At 57.7% G+C, this 17,309-nt stretch overlaps 1 protein-coding gene across 1 annotated transcript; it reads left to right on the top strand.

Moving 5' to 3' along the window:
• Positions 1-217: 217 nt before the first annotated feature.
• On the top strand, positions 218-16,317 carry VEGFA (vascular endothelial growth factor A; the record flags this gene model as incomplete). The annotated part of the gene is made up of 8 exons (XM_077903874.1): positions 218-1,129; positions 4,182-4,230; positions 7,478-7,674; positions 8,457-8,533; positions 8,861-8,890; positions 10,773-10,844; positions 11,989-12,120; positions 14,352-16,317. Coding segments are annotated over 8 exons (1,491 nt in total), but the record flags the coding sequence as incomplete, so codon positions are not given.
• Between the last annotated feature and the right edge of the window lie 992 nt (positions 16,318-17,309).

The following is a 17,309-nucleotide window of genomic DNA, read 5'->3' as shown; positions in this document are numbered from 1 at the left end:
GCGCGGGGGGCGAGTGGAGCCGGCGGCGGCGGCGCTGGGTCGGGAGGCAGCGGCTAGGCGGACGAACCGGCGGGGTCACCGGCCAGGGGTCTCCGCACTGGAATCCGAATTCATTTATCCAGGGCTTACCCTCCTCCTTTTTTTTCTTAAGCAATTTTAAAACCCACATTCTTTCCCGTTTTAATTTATTTTTTGCTTCCCATTCCCCGCTTAAACCGGGCCGACCGTTTGGGGGAGATTGCGCCTTTACTTCCCCAAATCACTTCGGATTTTGGAAACCAGCAGAGAGAAGAAGGAGGTAGCAAGAGCTCCAGAGAGAAGTCGAGGAAGAGAGAGAGAGAGAGAGAGAGGAGAGCGAGAGGGGGAGAGAGAGGGAGACGGGGTCAGAGAGCGCGCGCGGGCGAGCGAGCGACGACAGGGCAGGGGCAGAGTGAGTGACCTGCTTTCGGGGGTGCCCGCCCGCGCGCGGCGTGAGCCCTCCCCGTCGGGACCCCGCACCGGACCGGCCGCGCTGACGGACAGACCGACAGACACCGCCCCCCGCCCCAGCGCCCACCTCCTCCCCGGCCGGCGGCCGAGGGTGGCCGCGGCGGCGAGCCGCGGGCAGGAGCCGGAGCCCGCGCCTGGAGGCGGGGTGGAGGGGGTCGGGGCTCGCGGCGTTGCGGTGAAACTTTTCGTCCAACTTCTGGGCTGTTCTCGCTCCGGAGGAGCCGTGGTCCGCGCCGGGGCAGCAGAGCCGAGCGGAGCCGGGAGAAGTGCGAGCCCGGGCCGGGAGGAGCCGCAGTCGGAGGAGGGGGAGGAGGAAGAAGAGAAGGAAGAGGAGAGGGGGCCGCGGTGGCGACTCGGCGCTCGGGAGCCGGGCTCATGGACGGGTGAGGCGGCTGTGTGCGCAGACAGAGCTCCAGCCGCGCGCGCGCCCCAGGCCCCGGCCCCGGCCCCGGCCCGGGCCTCGGCTCCGGGAGGAAGAGGAGCCCGCCTAGGCGCCGAGGAGAGCGGGCCGCCCCGCAGCCCGAGCGGGAGAGGGAGCGCGAGCCGCGCCGGCCCCGGCCGGGCCTCCGAAACCATGAACTTTCTGCTCTCCTGGGTGCATTGGAGCCTTGCCTTGCTGCTCTACCTCCACCATGCCAAGGTAAGCGGCCGTGCCCACCGGGCGTCGCGGGCCGCTGCGAGCGCCTCTCCCGGCTGGGGACGTGCGTGCGAGCGCGCGCGTGGGGGCTCCGAACCCCACGCGGGTCCTTGCGCACCGGGCGCGCGGCTGCCCCCTCGATCCTCGTTCGCGTGGGGGGAGGGGGCGCGCGCTAGGTGGGAGGGCACCGGAGAGAATCTCGCCGCCCACGCGGGCCCTGCCCACCCACTAGAGTCACCGCACGTACGATCTGGGCCGACCGGCGGAGGGCGGGAGCCGGAGGAGGAGGCCGAGGGGGCTGGGCTTGCGCTGCCGCGGGCGGCCGAAGTTTGCTCCTGGCCGCTGGTCCCCGACGAACTGGAAGCCCGGGCAGCGGGGGCGGGGGCCGGAGCCCAGTGGGCAGGGGGGTGCCCGGACCTTGGACCAAGGGAGGGCAGAGAGCGTGGAGGGGGCAGGGCGCGGGCGAGAGAGGGGGGTTGCTGTCACTGCCGCCCGACCTCTCGGGCCCTCGCCACGAGTTTGGGAAAAGTTTCGGGGTGGATCGCCGAGGGGACCCCCGGTCTCCGCCGGGCCACCTGCGCCGAGGCACCCCCGCCCGTCCCCGCTCGCGTCCCGCTCGGTGCCCGCCCTCCCCCGCCCGGCCGGGCGCGCGCGGCGCGGAGCCGATTACATCAGCCCGGGCCTGGCCGGCCGCGTGTTCCCGGAGCCTCGGCGGCCCCGAGCGGGGAGCCCCCGGGCGGCGAGCGGCGCCCCTCCCCCCGCGGGCCCTCCGCGGGAAGGTGACCTCTCGAGGTATCCCTAGCCCGAGGTCTCGGAGAGCCACCCCGCACCCCTCCCCGCCGTCCCCAGCCCCTAGCCCCTTCCTGGGCGAGGACGGGTTTCTTGACGCCCCTTCCCCACTTCCTCCCTACCGCGGAGAGAAGCCCCTGCCACCCTTCGGTTTTTCTTTTTCCCTCCCCTCTGCCGAGAAGAGCCGCGTAACCCCTCTCCGACCCCAGAGGCCGGGGAAAGGATGATCGCTGTCAGAGGTCAGGGTGCAGGGGCCCACTCCGGTGCTTTGTCAGACTACCTAAAGTCCCGACTTGGTGACAGTCTGCTGCGCTCCCCTCCCCCACACTTCCGAGCCCTGCTTTAGCCTTTGTGAGGGGTGGGCTAAGGGAGGATTCAAGAGCCTCCTCAGTCCACTTTACACTTTCTGGAAAAATGGCTTAAAATTTGCCGTGGCATGGGCATTGTGGGACTAGCTTCCTCCTCCCTACCCCCACTTTAGGAAGGAGCTCCTGCCAGCCTTGCAAACACTTTGTCCTGGTGAAATGGGGTGTTGGAGCAGGAGCAGGTGGTTTTCTGGAACTCCAAAACTTGCCCACCCAACTTGCTTTTCAGAGCCACTAAGGGGTCCTTCATGCTCTTCCCTTATGCCTTCCCTCAGCCACGGAGTCCCCCCTTGAAGAGAGGTAGAAGGGAAATGGGCCGGGGTCCCTGCTGCCACTCTGAGTGCCTCAGACCCTGGCACAAAGGCCTTGGCTCCCGGCCTCCAAGGGGAGGGGGGGGGGAGGGAGGGAGGGAGGAGTGGCCGCCTGGCCACAGTGTGACCTTCAGAGGCCCCCAGAGAAGGGCACCTGGCCCCTCCCTGCCCTGAACAGCCTCTCCCAGTGCCCCCTGGCCTTGGAGGGGTTTATATTTCTGTCCCCTTTCCTCGTTGGGGCCCAGGAGGAGTGGAGGGCATAGGGAGAATTTTGGCATTAGGCAGCCAAGGGGTATCCTGGAGATGGGCCAGGGCCTAAGGTGGAGACCCCCCGGGGTCCCCGAGGGAGCCACAGCGGGAGGCTGCCCAGCTGGGATCCTGGAAACTGTTATCTGATCTTGGCCCTAAGGGGCAAGGCTGGGGGATCCGGCGTGTATTGGGGGTGTGTGGGAAGGAGACAGACAGACAGACTTTGTCAGTGGGGTCTGCACTTCCGTGGGCTGGTGCACAGTTCTGCTGCCCAGGATCTGCCCCCAAAGAGGGGCAGGTGGGGTGGGCAGCTGGTAAGAACCGAAGGCCCTCTGGAAGGCCTGGGAGAAGCTGTTGCCTGCTAGGAGCTGTCAGGTCCACATGGTTGGGCATGTTGACCTTCACAGCTTCTGGGGAGGGGAGAAATGATCTGGTGGGGGTGGGGAGGGATAGGAGGGAGAGGGGAGGCCTCAGGCCTGGGTAGTGCAGGGGGCCCCCTAGGGGCTAGGCAGTGCTAAGGCATAAAGGCTTTCCTGGTTGAATTTGCCGAAAGTGCCCAGCTCCCTGAGAGGGGCTTGGGATCCCCGCAGTCTGGCCGGTGAAGAAACTAGGGAACAGGGAAGGAGCTCAGTGAGGCTCAGGGCTTTGGAGATACATTCGGGCTCCTGGGAGGTCTGCGTGCTGGGAGACAAGGGGTTCTCGCCTCCCAGAGGGTTTTCTCCCTGGTTTTACCTTCTAGGCAACCTGTGGGTTTGCTGAATATACCTGAGGATATTTGCTGAGTATTCCGGAGGCCAGAGGAGTTTGGGTGGGGGAGGGTGGTTGGTGTCCTTCGGTCCTCCGCACCCCCCTCGTTCCCTAGCACCAGCTCACCCTGGTATTTGTCATGTCAGCAGGAGAAGGTCACCATGTTGTTCTTCTCGCCCCCTGTCCTTCCTTCCTGCCCCAGTCCAAATCTGTCCTCCTATGTGACCTTACTACTTACCCGTGGCTTTGGACCAGGGAGTCAGGGGAGCTGAGAAAATTCACTGAACTCAGCAATGGGCTGGTGGGGGGTGGGGAGGAAACTGTGGGGAAGGGGTGGGCACCTGGACAGCACAGCCTTCTAGTATTTTCTTCCTGTGTTTTCGGTTCTCCAACCCCCAACATCTGGTCATTCTTTCTCTTCCTTCACAACTGGAGCAGCACAGGGGTGGTGGGCACGCTCTCTGCTGTGGGGAGCTGGGCAGATGCCTTGTTCCACTCAGAAGTCTTGGAGAAGCCACAGGCTGCTGGTCAGTGGGTGGCTGGGCCTCTGTACCCCTGCTCATGCCCATACCTTGCTCTTTGTTTTGTCCTCAGTGGTCCCAGGCTGCGCCTATGGCAGGAGGAGAGCACAAACCCCACGAAGGTGAGTCCCTGTAGCTCTGGGATAGGTACCCTGTCTCCCCTGTCTCCCCAGGGGATGGGTGGGGAGGCCTGATTCCTTTCTTTCAGGTCTGTGGGGGTAGGGGGTGGGGGAGGAAGGGTACCGGAATGGAAATCAAGAATGGAAGAGGGGAGCACCATGAGAGTAACCCTTCATTCTGGAGGACTCTCTTTCCTACTCAGGCCTCTGCTAGAATTAAAACTTGTTGCCTTTTCCTTCTGCTCTTCCCAGTAAAATTTTAGTTGGAGAGGGAGCCATGAGCACAGACCAGGAAGACAGTGTTCAAAGATCCCAGGTGTCGAGGGAGGTGTCTCTTGTCCCATCTGCCCCCAGGAGAGGATGGATATTCTGTGTCACATCCAGCCCAGCTCTGTCATACCTGTGGGGTCTGTGTGGAGGGGGCCGTGACCCTTGCCCGTTCAGCACACTGGCTGTACATGAGCTGGAGGTGCAGAGGGCCCAACCTCCTGAGACCCCCCCTCCCCACAGTATGTACTCCTTTAGGAGGTAGGAGAGAAGGCCCTGCAGGCTCCCTCTGCCCTCTGGGTGGGATAGGTTTGGGTGCTATGAACTTCCCTTCTGGACCAGCAAAGCTGTAGCTCCCAGGTGCCCTGCACCCTGCCCAACTAAGAGTCCACCTGCCTTTTGTTCCTCTGTGGTTTGGAGTAGGGATCCTCCCATTTCTCTAGGGAAGCCCTGGCTCCCCACCCACCCACCCAACTGAATTTGACCTCTGCTCCAAAGTAGGGGAGGAGTGCCCAATGCCACCCCCCCTAGCTCCCCACCTTTGAGGAGGCAAGGGCCTGGTCTTCCCTCCAGGCCAGTTTTCCAGACCCAAACCCAGTGTGGCCCAGGGTAGTGACCAAGGGCAGTGTTTACACTCCCTGGGCCAGTGGTGATGCCCAGCTGGTTCTGCTTCCCTACGCCCTAGAGCCCTTTCCTTGGCCCCGGGGCCTGGCTTCCCAGCCACTCCACAGCCTGTGCCACCCATAGGCTCCTGGATCCCAGGATATGATCAGCCCGCATAAGCCTCCTGGTGGTCTCTGTGGTCTGGGAGAGGCAAGACAAATGTTTTTTGTTTGCTGGGGAAGGATTGTCTTCAAGAAATAAGGAAAAGCAAAAAAGCTTGCTGTGGTAGATGCATGTCCATGGCCTGAGCAAAAGCAGGCCAGCTTTCCTTGGAGGCAGTGGCTGGGGTACGAAGGGTATAGGGGAAGTTGTCCCCTCACCTTCCTTCCTGTGGCCTTGGGAATTCCAGGCAGCTTTTCAAGGGAATTCCTAGTCTGTGTCTTTTTACCCTTAGCTACCAACTGCCACGGCCCAGGCCAGACCTCTCTGCTTTCCTGTCCTGGGCTGGGCCTTGTGCCTCCGAAGCCTGGGCCACCTCTGTCCCCAGCCATGACAAAATGTCAGGTCAAGAATTCTTAATTAGTCATCTTTGATATAGACTTGGCTTGAAAAAGGGCTTCTTCATCATTTGTACTCTTTTTGACAGAGCTTTACCGTAACCCTTTTGAGGGTGGAGGAGAATTCTGTGCCTGTTGTCTGCATAGGGGACGTAGACCTCAGGCAAGGCCAGGGACTGGCTTGGGAGCTGCCCCCTGCTCTCCTTGCTGTTTTCACACCTATGGCCTTCCCCTCCCTTGCCCTCAGCTCCCCAAATTCTCCTCAACCCACCGATTGTATACATGCCCACTCCCCCGAGGATCGTCTTCCTTCACCCTCTGGAGGGAAGAGGAGACTCAGCTATAGTTTCTGGGGAGAGGTAGGCTAGGGGGTTGCACTTCAGATGCCTTGGTGAGGTTCCAAACTTTGTGTTGCCTGGGCTGAGAAAGAGCGCTTATTCTCGGGGGGCCGGAAACAGAGACAAAACCCCAAATTTCGGTCTCAGTTTCGGTAGCGATCTTTAGAGATCCACCCAACCCACTACTACAGATGTGCAGTGTGAGGCCAGAGAGGGAGGGACTGGCCCAAGGTCACACCAAGTCATGGCCAGGGTCTGGACCTCTTCATGGGCTGGATGCTGCTGGTTTCTGCTGTGTGGAGGAAAAGCATTTCAGGGAGAGGATTACTATGTGGTAGTGGTGTGTGTGTGTGCACGCGCACACGTGCTTGTGTGCACCCTGGAGTGGGACAGGCTGGGCCATAATTTAGAGTCATCACTCCAGGTCCTGAGTGTCTCTTCCCAGGAGCCCCGCCTCTGTGGCCTAGAATTACCCCTTCATGCTCCAGTGCACCCCAGGCTCCACGGCCAGCCTGGGAAGCTGTCTTTACCCTGCCCTCCCTCCAGATCAGCTTCTAGAAATGCTCCGTGGCTGCAGTGGCAGCACCGTTTTTTCCATGATGCAAGCAGTTTGCCCTCTTGGGCGGGGTTATCGGTGGCTGGCAGGGCCTGCATAGTGTGCCCACCCACTGCCACCTGCTGATGCCAGGCAGGCCCAGCCCCTGTGCTGGTGTTCACCGTCTCCCCAGCCCGTGTCTGGGGAGGGGTCTGGCAGGTGGCGAAGTGTCCCCCCCACCCCCACCATGCTTCCACATGATTTGCCTTGGGAAGGCTTTGATGTCAGGACCGATTTTAACTGTACCACTTAGTGGAAGTGCAGCCTTGGGGCAAATTCCTCAGCCTCTCTGAACCTCCAGTTCCCCCTTTGTAAAATGAGGTTCCTACTGGAATGTCATAGTGTCATGTGGGGAGAACTGTTGGCGACGAAAACTGTGGACTCCTGTACACAATGTCCAGCAGATACTAAGTCCTCATTAAATGGTTGTTGGTATAGTGGATGGTATGGCAGAGGTTGTAGGGAAACAGGGAGTAGGTTTGCCAAGCGGGCTCTTCTTCCTTTCATGGGAAACTCAGACCACCCCCCAGCAAGGGTACTGATGCCTGAATTGTCCTCTGGCCTCAAGGTTGACCTGGGAGTTGGCTCAGCTGTCATGACAATGCAGGGGGATCAGATGTGACTGACCATCTCCCCCAGAACCTGACAGCCTCATGTGATCTTTGGAATAAAACCAGACCTTCATCAGTGCCGGTAGTGGAAAGCTTAGGGAAGGCTGTCAACCACAGCGGGAGGGACTTGAGCTAGAGTTTTGGAAGGACTGACTGGCCCAGTAGTGGGTACCTCTCCCAGGGAACCCCGAGTGGTTGCCCTACAAGGCTGGGTGGAGAGAGGGGCTGGCCATCTCTCACGTGACCTGCTGGCCTCATGTCTCACCCCGTCCCATGCAGTGGTGAAGTTCATGGACGTCTACCAGCGCAGCTACTGCCGTCCCATTGAGACCCTGGTGGACATCTTCCAGGAGTACCCCGACGAGATCGAGTACATCTTCAAGCCATCCTGCGTGCCCCTGATGCGGTGTGGGGGCTGCTGTAATGATGAGGGCCTAGAGTGCGTGCCCACTGAGGAGTTCAACATCACCATGCAGGTGGGCATCTGTGGGGAGAGGGGGTGGGAGCGGGCTGAGATGTGGGGAAACAGGTGGTCCCCAGCCCTTTCCTGGGCAACTCTTCAGAGAAGGAACCAGGCTTGCCTTTGCTTAGCTCCTGCCCCTGAGTCAGTCAGGGGGAGGCATGAGGAGTCTTGCCCTCTTGGGAGAAAAAGATGCCTGAATTTCCTGATCTGGGGTTCCCCACAAGTCCCTACTGCCACAGTCCCCTCTGTGACCTTTCCCCCTGGGCTCAGAAGGAGCTGACACCTGTGACAGGAGCCCCTCTCTTCTTCTCTTGGAAGAAGAGGGCCCTTACTCTTAGGGGCTCTGTTTGGGGTGCCAGATGAGCCTGGTACATGGAAAGTTTTAAAAGCCAGTCATTTGGTGCTGACCAGTGACGGGACCCATCTCAGCCAGGATAGGGTCGGAGGGAGCTCTGACACCCCAGGGAAGATGGCTCTTGGGTAGCTGCTAGGGGTCAGGGGAAGGCCTAAAGGGGATGAAAGGAGGGGAGGGATGGGGACTGGCAAGAACCCAGGACCTGAATTCCCAGCCTGGCCAACCCGTGCAGAAGAGCAGGGGCTCCTTGAGGTCAGCAGGGTTGGGAGTTGGGGTGGGCCTGAGGCTCTTTCTGGGAGAGCCCCTGGTCCCTTCTGCTTCTACCACCCTCCCCTGCTCAGTAGAACCCCTGGGTGCTGAGTGGCAAGAGCCACAGGGTGTCCCATCTGGGTATGGCTGGCTGGGTCACTAACCTTGTGATCTGCTCCCTTTCCCTCTAGATTATGCGGATCAAACCTCATCAAGGCCAGCACATAGGGGAGATGAGTTTCCTGCAGCATAGCAAATGTGAATGCAGGTGAGGATGGTGTCACGGATTCATTGGTTCAGCAGAGCGGCGGGAGGGTTAAGCATGCCCCACTTGTTAGCCATTTCTGCCTTCCGTCTGCCTTCCAGCTGATTTTGGGCATTTTAATTTTACTGCACTGTGCCTCAGTTTCTACATCTGTCATATGGGCACAATAGTAGTACATATCTCATAGCACTGCTGGAGGGATTAAATGATTTATGTTACATTAAGGGGATTGAAACTGCATTGATAAGTCATAAATAGTATGGTGCTACTCCTGTTAGCATCGCCATCTGAACCTCTTTCTGTTTTGTTCTTTTTCTCTACCTGCTGCAGACCAAAGAAAGATAGAGCAAGGCAAGAAAAGTAAGTGGCCATGACTTTAGCTCCTCTCCCTCTCCTTGGCCAGTTATCTTGGTTTGGGGCTCTTGGATTCCTCTGTCAGGGGGTCTGATGGCTTCATTGGGTGGGGGAATTGGCCTCATGAAGAACTGGTGGTGGTAGTAGTGGGATGGAGCAAACTCAAGGATTATGGCTCTTGAATTAGGGGCAAAACCCAGCCTGGAGCCCGGAGCTTCCTTTGGAAGAGACGATACATTCCAGGTCTCCAGGTCATTCCTGTCCAGGACTTGCAGTTTTAGTGTGCCAGAGGGGGTGGGCACTAGTCTCCCGTCACCCACAGCAGGGAAAGGGTGAGGGTGGCAGAGAGGCCAGCTTTTGCGTGTCAGAGGAAACGGCCTCTTGTGGTGGTTGCTGTGGTGGTGCAAATTGGACTCGGGACTGGCTGAGGTGTTTTCTTGATGATACCCTCCTGCAGGGGTGAGGCAGGCCCGAGCCACTCAGCCCTCCTGGCCAGGGAGGAAGGAGTTGACTGTTGGTCCTTTTCTGAGGCTTCTAGTTGCTTAGTGTGGCCGGTTGGGTCAGAATGGAGCAGGGGGTGCCGTCTGGGGGCAGTGAGCCTTCAGGACCTGGTGAGCTGCTGGCCGGGGTAGGGGTGTGTGGGGGACAAGCCTGCAGGGAAAGAGAATGAGAGAGAGCACCTGTGTCCTTTCCTCCCCCTCACCATCCTGTCTGTTCCCAGAGCTCTGGGGGACAGAGAAGCCCTAACCCCTTGCCTCTTCCCTAAGTCCCCAGCTTCCAAGATTGCTATGGCTCCCAGAGAAGTGATTTGGGACAGTAGGCTCAGAGAGAGAGAGAGAGAGAGAGAGAGAGAGAGTGTGCACAACGCGCACGGGCACAGACCTTTCTTCCTCCAGTGCTTTCTCCTAGAGAGAGCAGACTTGCCCCTCTCACTCCCTCCCCTCTTATTTCTTCCCTTGTGGCACACATTCTGGGCATCCTCTGGCCTGGCAGGTGTGGAGAGTGCTGGTTCCCTGGAGGAGAACAGGCTTCAGCCTGCCCCCCCTTGCCTGTTTCCCAAATGCCTGCTTTGCCCACAGGGAGAGTGGGGGGCTCGCCTGGGCTCGGAAGAGAGTCTGGTGAGATGGTGTAGCAGGCTTTGACAGGCTGGGGAGAGAACTCCCTGCCAAGTGACGCCCAGGCCCCTCCTCCCGTGCCTCCCTAACTCCCACCCCACCCTACCGCCTGCCTGGGGCTCTGAGGACACCCATCTCCACCTCTCAGCCCAGGTTATGGCCGGGCAGGCTGACGCCTTTCATGTGCCGCCCCTGGTTCTGTGCCAGCTCCCAGTGTAGCTGCTCTCCCACCCCGGGATTGGCAGAGGCAGGAGCCCGGAAGGGACCCCTTTGCTACTATACTTGGAAATGAAGGTGGAAGGTGCCCGAAGCACAGCCTGGACGCTCTCCTGCCCCCTGCCCCGCTCCCACCCCCATTTAGTCAGGTCTCTCCAAACTCTGGCCTGCCTTTTACAGCCCCCGGCCTTCAGGGTCAGACTTTTACGGGGTTGCTGGCCAAAGAGCCTGCGGACAGGGCTTTACCCCCTGCCTGGGACCGGGAGCTGCTGCAAGCACCCCGAGCAGGCCTTTGGGTCCTGTGTCCCCCGCTCACCCTCCGCTCCCCAGCCAAAGCATTGTCAGTGGCTGGGTGGGCTACCCCAGGGTGGCCGAAGGGAGAAGAGGGAGCCGTTGAGCGCCTGCTGCCCCGGCCTGCGCATTTTCCTGGAGTCCGCCAGCCTCCTGATGCCTCGTTGCAGGGAGTGTGCCCTGAGCCCTATCCTCCTCGCTGCTTCTTGTCCTTTCCCCTTCCCCCTTGCTCTCTCTTTGTCTGTCTCTGTTTTTTTATTTTCCAGAAAATCAATTCGAGGAAAGGGGAAGGGGCAAAAAAGAAAGCGCAAGAAATCCCGGTATAAACCCTGGAGCGTGTACGTGGTGCCTCCGCTGTTTCATTGCCTGGAGCCTCCCTGGCCCCCAGTCAGACTCCCACCGGCGGGACCCCCTAACCCCCCCCCCGCCCCCCCCCCCCCCCCCCCCCGGCTCTTCTGGCTCTCCCCACCGCCCCAGTGTCTCTCTCTCACTCTCACTCCACTAATTGGCACCAGTGGCTAGATTTGGTGACGGCGTGGCTGGTCCAGGGTCGGGTGGGGTGGGTGGACAGAGTGGACCTGGAGGATTCGGGGTGGGGACTCCGGCTTGGCTGGGCACCGCCTTTCTCTCACCTACTGGGCACTGGTGGCGGGCCCATTTGGCGCGGGTGCCGGGCACTGGTGCCTGCTCGCCCGACTGGTTTCCACTGCTCTGGGCTTTTGCACTTGTCTGGAAGCAGAGGGTGGTGGGGAGGGCAGATGTGGCGTGAGGAAAGGGTGCGAAGGATGCGAGGCAGTGTGTTGTCAGCGGAAGGAGGAGAGATTGGGTGGGGTCAGGCACCGTATGGCAGTCCCTCCTCGTGGCCCTGGGGCCTCTGGAGGGGAGCCTGCTACTCTGGTTCAATCCCCGGCCCCCACATAAACCTCCCTTGAGGTCTGGAGGCTCTTCCTCTGGGTTGGAGGCCGTGCTGGGCGTTCTGGTCACCAGTGGCCTGGCTGTGGACACCACCTTTGGGCTTGGCTGGCCGTGATGCCCTACTTCAGTCTGTCCCTGGTGGTGGGGCCTGGGCGCGAGCCCTTGCCCATGGGGAAGGTGGCCCTGATTGCCATCCCAGCAGGTGAAGGAGAGTCTGGGTGTGCTCTCTCTGGGGTGGTAGCTGTTGGGGCCCTGTGGCCCAAGACTTGTTCTTGTTCCCATGGGACAGCTCTCCCCCTTCCAGTGGTCCTCTCCTTGCACTCTGCCCCTGTGTCTGCCTCTTCCTGCAGGCAGGCTTCCTAGCCAGTGCTGCCTCTTCCTGCCGCGCGCTCTGTCTTCCGCTGCAGCACTTGGATCCTTCTAGGGCATGGAAGGGTAGGGGGAGCAGCCAACGAGCTGGGGGGGTGCAGCTGCGGACTGTTAGAGGGTGTTGCATGTTTTTTTTTTTTTTTTCTCTCTCTCTGCTGACGCTCTAGCTTAGATGTCTTTCCTTTTGCCTTTTTGCAGTCCCTGTGGGCCTTGCTCAGAGCGGAGAAAGCATTTGTTTGTACAAGATCCGCAGACGTGTAAATGTTCCTGCAAAAACACAGACTCGCGTTGCAAGGCGAGGCAGCTTGAGTTAAACGAACGTACTTGCAGGTTGGTTCCCAGAGGGCGAGCGAGTCAGAGAGGGGCTTCACACAGAGATGGGGAGAGAGAGAGAAAGAGAGAGAGAGAGAACGAGCTCTTGTGCACGCGCATCCGAGAGGGGCCAGCTGCTTGCTCGGCTTCTAGCTACCTGCCTGGTGATTGATGGCTGCCTTCTCTGCTCGCGAGGCCCCTGTGGTGGGCGGCAGGCGCTGGCCTGGCCTGTCGGGGCCTGTTCAGAGGTTGCCCTGGTTGCCTGAGGGGGTAGACTGGTGTGGCATCATGTGATGGTGTGGACGCAGGCTGAGTGTTGTGTCCTGTGGTCCCACGGTGTCCTGTGGTGGCTGTTGGTCCTGACGTTGTTATTACTACCTTGCTACTAATATCGAGGGCCCTTCTCGGTGTGGGGGGTGCTGCCGTCTATAAAGCTTGAACACCCTTGGGGGCCTGGCCACCACCCTCTGAGGTCTGCACCGCTTGGGGTTCTCTTCCCCTCAGGGTCTCTCATGGGGGCAGGGGGTGTGTCCCTCTTAGGCTGGGGTCCCCCAGGGCCTGGGCTCCTGCTGTTGGTTTAGGGCGAGTAGGAGATTTAACATTTGGGGACACTAGATACTTTTAATACTCCAGTACCCATGGTGACAACCCCAGACGGCCCACATAATTCCAAATGCCTCCAGGATGGACGGGTCGGGGGGCATGCCCTCTTTCCTGACATTAGATTGTGAACTCCTCCAGCAGAGCCTGGCTTTTATTCACCCGTGTGACCCTCCAGGCATCTGTACCTCTGTCCTTTGACCACAGCGAGGCCTCAGAAAGTGTCGAGTATGTAAGTGAATACATGACTGAGGTCAGGGGATGAGGTCAGGAGCACAGAGCCGTGACAGGTTGGCTGGCAATCTTTTGATGCCTTGAATGGTGTTTATACCCGCCTGGCCTTTGCTCAAAGGCTGGAAGCCCTCTGGGCCAGCCTGTTTCAGCCAGGGAGGGGGGCTTATATGGGGATTCCCAGGCAGGATCAGGGTGCCCCCAGCTAGTCCAGATGCTCCATTAACAAAGTCCTTGGAATGTGGCTGCCTTCCCCACCCCCACGTTCCTGTGCCTCTTGATGTTCAAGGGATACCGGGGACCAGGCCCTGGGGTATTGGCACGGGCTTCTGTCTGTCTTGGTGGTACGTGCAGATAGGAAGTGTATGTGAATGCTGGGCTTGGGCTCTGCCTAACACTAGGGCCCAGTGAGGGGTCTCCACGTGTCCTGGGGGCTTCGGAGAAGGTCAAGGATTTATCATTCTGGGATTTTGTGGTGATTATTTTGCAGAGAGACTGGGACGGGGTGTGTGAAGTGACCTTGGGGCTTCTAGAAGTTACCCCAACCTCCAGAAACCGCCCCCCGTATGGAGGAGTTTCAATACCCCAAATTGGGGGCTTAGGATCCCCATTCCCAGGCTCTCAGAAGGGCAGGGCCTGCTCTGACCTCTCACAGTAGAGAAGGTAAAAGACCATCAGTCCCAGGGGCTGGGGCATGACAAGACAGTTATCGGAGTCCCCTCTGCTCCAAGAGGAGCAGCACAGTGAGTGATCGCCTCTCCCCACCACAAATGACACAGCACATGTAAGAGGCAGCCTGGTACCCGGGGCCAGCCGCTGCCAGCCTGTTGGAGAAAGACGAGGCCCTAGCCAGGGCCTGGAGGGAGGGCATGGTGACGGGAGACGTGTCCCTCAGCGCCTTGCTGCCTTCCACTCCCTGCCCCAGGAGCAGACCCTCCCTTTCAGCCGCCGGAGCCCTGGGTCAGGGTGCTTTCCCCACCCTCTTCTCCATGCCTGTCCCACAGGCAGAGCTGAAGCATGCCTTTCTGCAGGGGCTCTTGCCTAACTAACTCGGCTCAACTCTGGTCACCATCAGCTCTTAAGTGTCAAGTTCTTTAGTACGTGTTCATTTGTCGCCTATGATGACATGTCCCCACGTCCTCATCTTGTCTCAACTAGATTGTAAGCTCTAAATGGCAGTGGGAACCCTGAATGCAGCTCCTGCTCTGGCGCCTTAATCAACCCATCCCTGCTGCTACCCATGGGCAGGGGCCGGCTCTCCCCTCACATTGGGCTTCTTGAGGCAGGGCCATGCTTTTGCTGTCATCTCTGCAGCAGGGATTCACAGCAGGGACTCGGGCCCCCAAGATGGGGAGGCTGCCTGCCTCACCACTGTGTCCCCGTGCCTGGCCCTAACCCCTGGCCTCTGATTCCCACAGATGTGACAAGCCCAGGCGGTGAGCCGGGCTGGAAGAAGGAGCCTCCCTCAGGGTTTCGGGAACCAGACCTCTCACCAGGAAAGCCTGATTCAGAATGACCGCTACAGAAACCACGCCGCCGCCACCACCACCACACCACCATCACCAGAACAATCCTTAATCCAGAAACCTGAAATGAAGGAAGAGGAGACTCTGCGCAGAGCACTTTGGGTCCGGAGGGCGCAACTCCGGCAGAAGCATTCCCGGGCAGGTGACCAAGCACGGTCCCTCTTGGAATTGGATCGCCATTGTATTTTTCTTGCTGCTAAATCACCGAGCCCGGAAGATTAGAGAGTTTTATTTCTGGGATTCCTGTAGACACACCCACCCACATACATACTTTTATATATATATATAAAATATATATATAAAAATAAATATATATATTTTATATATACGTAAAATATATATATTCTTTTTTTTTAAATTAACATTGCTAATGTTATTGGTGTCTTCACTGGATATATTTGACTGCTGTGGACTTAAGTTGGGAGGAGGCTGTCCCCACCCAGATCCCAACAGGGAAGAGGATGGGAGGGGAGACTCTGGCATGATCTTTTGGTCCCTCGTAGGAAGGCCAGGGTCCCCTTCCCTGCCCAGGAACGTGCTTGGCCAGGGCACGGGGGCAAATTTGGCCTGCTTTTGGGGACACTGACAAACCCAGCCCTGGCCCCAAGCCTCTACCCCGAGTCAAATGGACAGACGACAGGTACAGGGACGAGGACACTGGCTCTGACTAGGAGTTCGGGGAGCCTCAGGACACTGCTGTACTTTGAGGATCCTCTCCACATGCTGCACGGACGGGCATCTTGCCCCCAGGGGCACTGCCTGGAAGATTCAGGAGACTGGGCAGCCTTCACCTACTCTTCACTTGCTCCTGACAAGCCCAGGGTGCCGCCAACAGAGGTCTTGGCGAAAAGAAGAGAGACATTGGTGGAGGAAGGGCCGCCTGGTGGCAGCTTGTCCTCCGAGGGAAGGGCCCCCTGCCTTGGCCATCTCCCAGCTCTCCTTCCCTGGTGCAGCCCAGGAGGGCCTGACGTCCTCAGACCATTGAAACCACTAGTTCTGTCCCCCCAGGAGACCTGGCTGCGTGTGTGTGAGTGGTTCACCCTCCTCTGTCCCCAGACCCGACCCTTCCCGCGGCACAGAGAGACAGGGCAGGATCCACGTGCCCACCATGGAGGCAGAGAAAGTGTTTTATATACGATAATTATTTAATATCCCTTTTTAATTAGAAATTAAAACAGTTAATTTAATTAAAGAGTAGGGTTTTTTTCAGTATTCTTGGTTAATATTTAATTTCAACTATTTATGAGATGTATCTCTCTATTGCTCTCTCTTGCGCTCTTATATGTACCGGTCTTTGTGTTTAAGATTCATGTTTCCAATCTCTCTCTCCCTGATCGGTGACAGTCACTAGCTTGTCCTGAGCAGATATTTAATTTTGCTAACACTCAGCTCTGCCCTCCCCTTGCCCCCGGCTCCCCACCACACATTCCTTTGAAATAAGGTTTCGATATACATCTACAGACTATATATATATTTGGCAACTTGCGTTTGTGTGTGTATATATATATATATATATATATATATATATGTTTATGTATATATGTGATTCTGATAAAATAGACATTGCTATTCTGTTTTTTATATGTAAAAACAAAACAAGAAAAAATAGAGAATTCTACATACTAAATCTCTCTCCTTTTTTAATTTTAATATTTGTTATCATTTATTTATTGGTGCTACTGTTTATCCGTAATAATTGTGGGGGAAAAAGATATTAACATCACATCTTTGTCTCTAGTACAGTTTTTCGAGATATTCCGTAGTACATATTTATTTTTAAACAACAACAAAGAAATACAGATATATCTTAAAAAAAAAAAAAGCATTTTGTATTAAAGAATTTAATTCTGATCTCAAAGCTCCTCCTGGTTTCTCCTTCTCCATTGGGTCTTTGTTCCAGACTCCCTCCTGCTTCCCCCTTTCGGGAAAAATGGCATTTGTCTTAGGTCCGGGAAAGGAGTCCCAGGTATGTAGGCAATGGAGCAGCCCACCTTATGTGTTGGGGCCCACAGTGCTCCAGTTCTGGCTGAACTGATCCTGGGGGACCCCATCTACCCTCTGCCATGACATGGGGGGAGGGGCTCTGAAATGGGGGAGGGAGTGTCTTAGGAGCCAGGGCCTGCCATGAGCAGTTCTGCCTTCAAGAATCACGTGATCCAGGCCCCGTCCCTTGGTAGAGGAAGGAACCGGCCACACGTCTCATCTCGCTGCCCAGGGTACTGGAGAGGGCTGGGTCTGGCTATGGGGCCTTGGCTGCATCAGGTTGGGAGCGGTAAGGGGTGCTTATGGGGACCTGTGTCCTCAGGGTATAATTAAGTTTTACATAGTGGGTCCTGGAGTTCCTTGAGCCCTTGGAAGATGGATGCACAGCTCTGTTTGCCCCTGAGAGGGTTCCCTGCCCCTCCTTGTTGGGTAGGCCTTTCTCTCCTGTGGTCCTAGTGAGGGTAGAAGCTATCTAGGTCTTTGGCATTTGTGAGCAATGCTTCCAAATCCACTTCCTCTTGCCTTTTACTCCCTCAAACCATATTTATTGGGCCAGCCACCACGTTAGGGCAAAGGATGCTGTTATAAATAAGACGATTTCGCTCCTCAAGGATCTGGTGAGGGTGGGTGGCTGAGGAGTCACAGAAACGATAAATCCATGAATAGAAAGATACGTAAAATGTGAGGGAGCATCTGTTCATCTTGAGATGTATCGGGGGTGGCAGAGTCAGGGGTTCTTGACATTACCTCTTGGTAGCCCCTTAAAGAATGGGTAGGAGAAGATAGAACTGGGAGGAGGGGGGTGGTTGAAGAAGATATTCCAGGCAGAAGGGGCGGTATGAGCAAAGGTATAAGGGGGACTCTCTA

Source organism: Canis aureus, chromosome 7 (assembly GCF_053574225.1).
Source record: "Canis aureus isolate CA01 chromosome 7, VMU_Caureus_v.1.0, whole genome shotgun sequence".
Lineage (NCBI taxonomy): Eukaryota > Metazoa > Chordata > Mammalia > Carnivora > Canidae > Canis > Canis aureus.
This window is presented reverse-complemented; position numbering and strand designations above follow the sequence as displayed.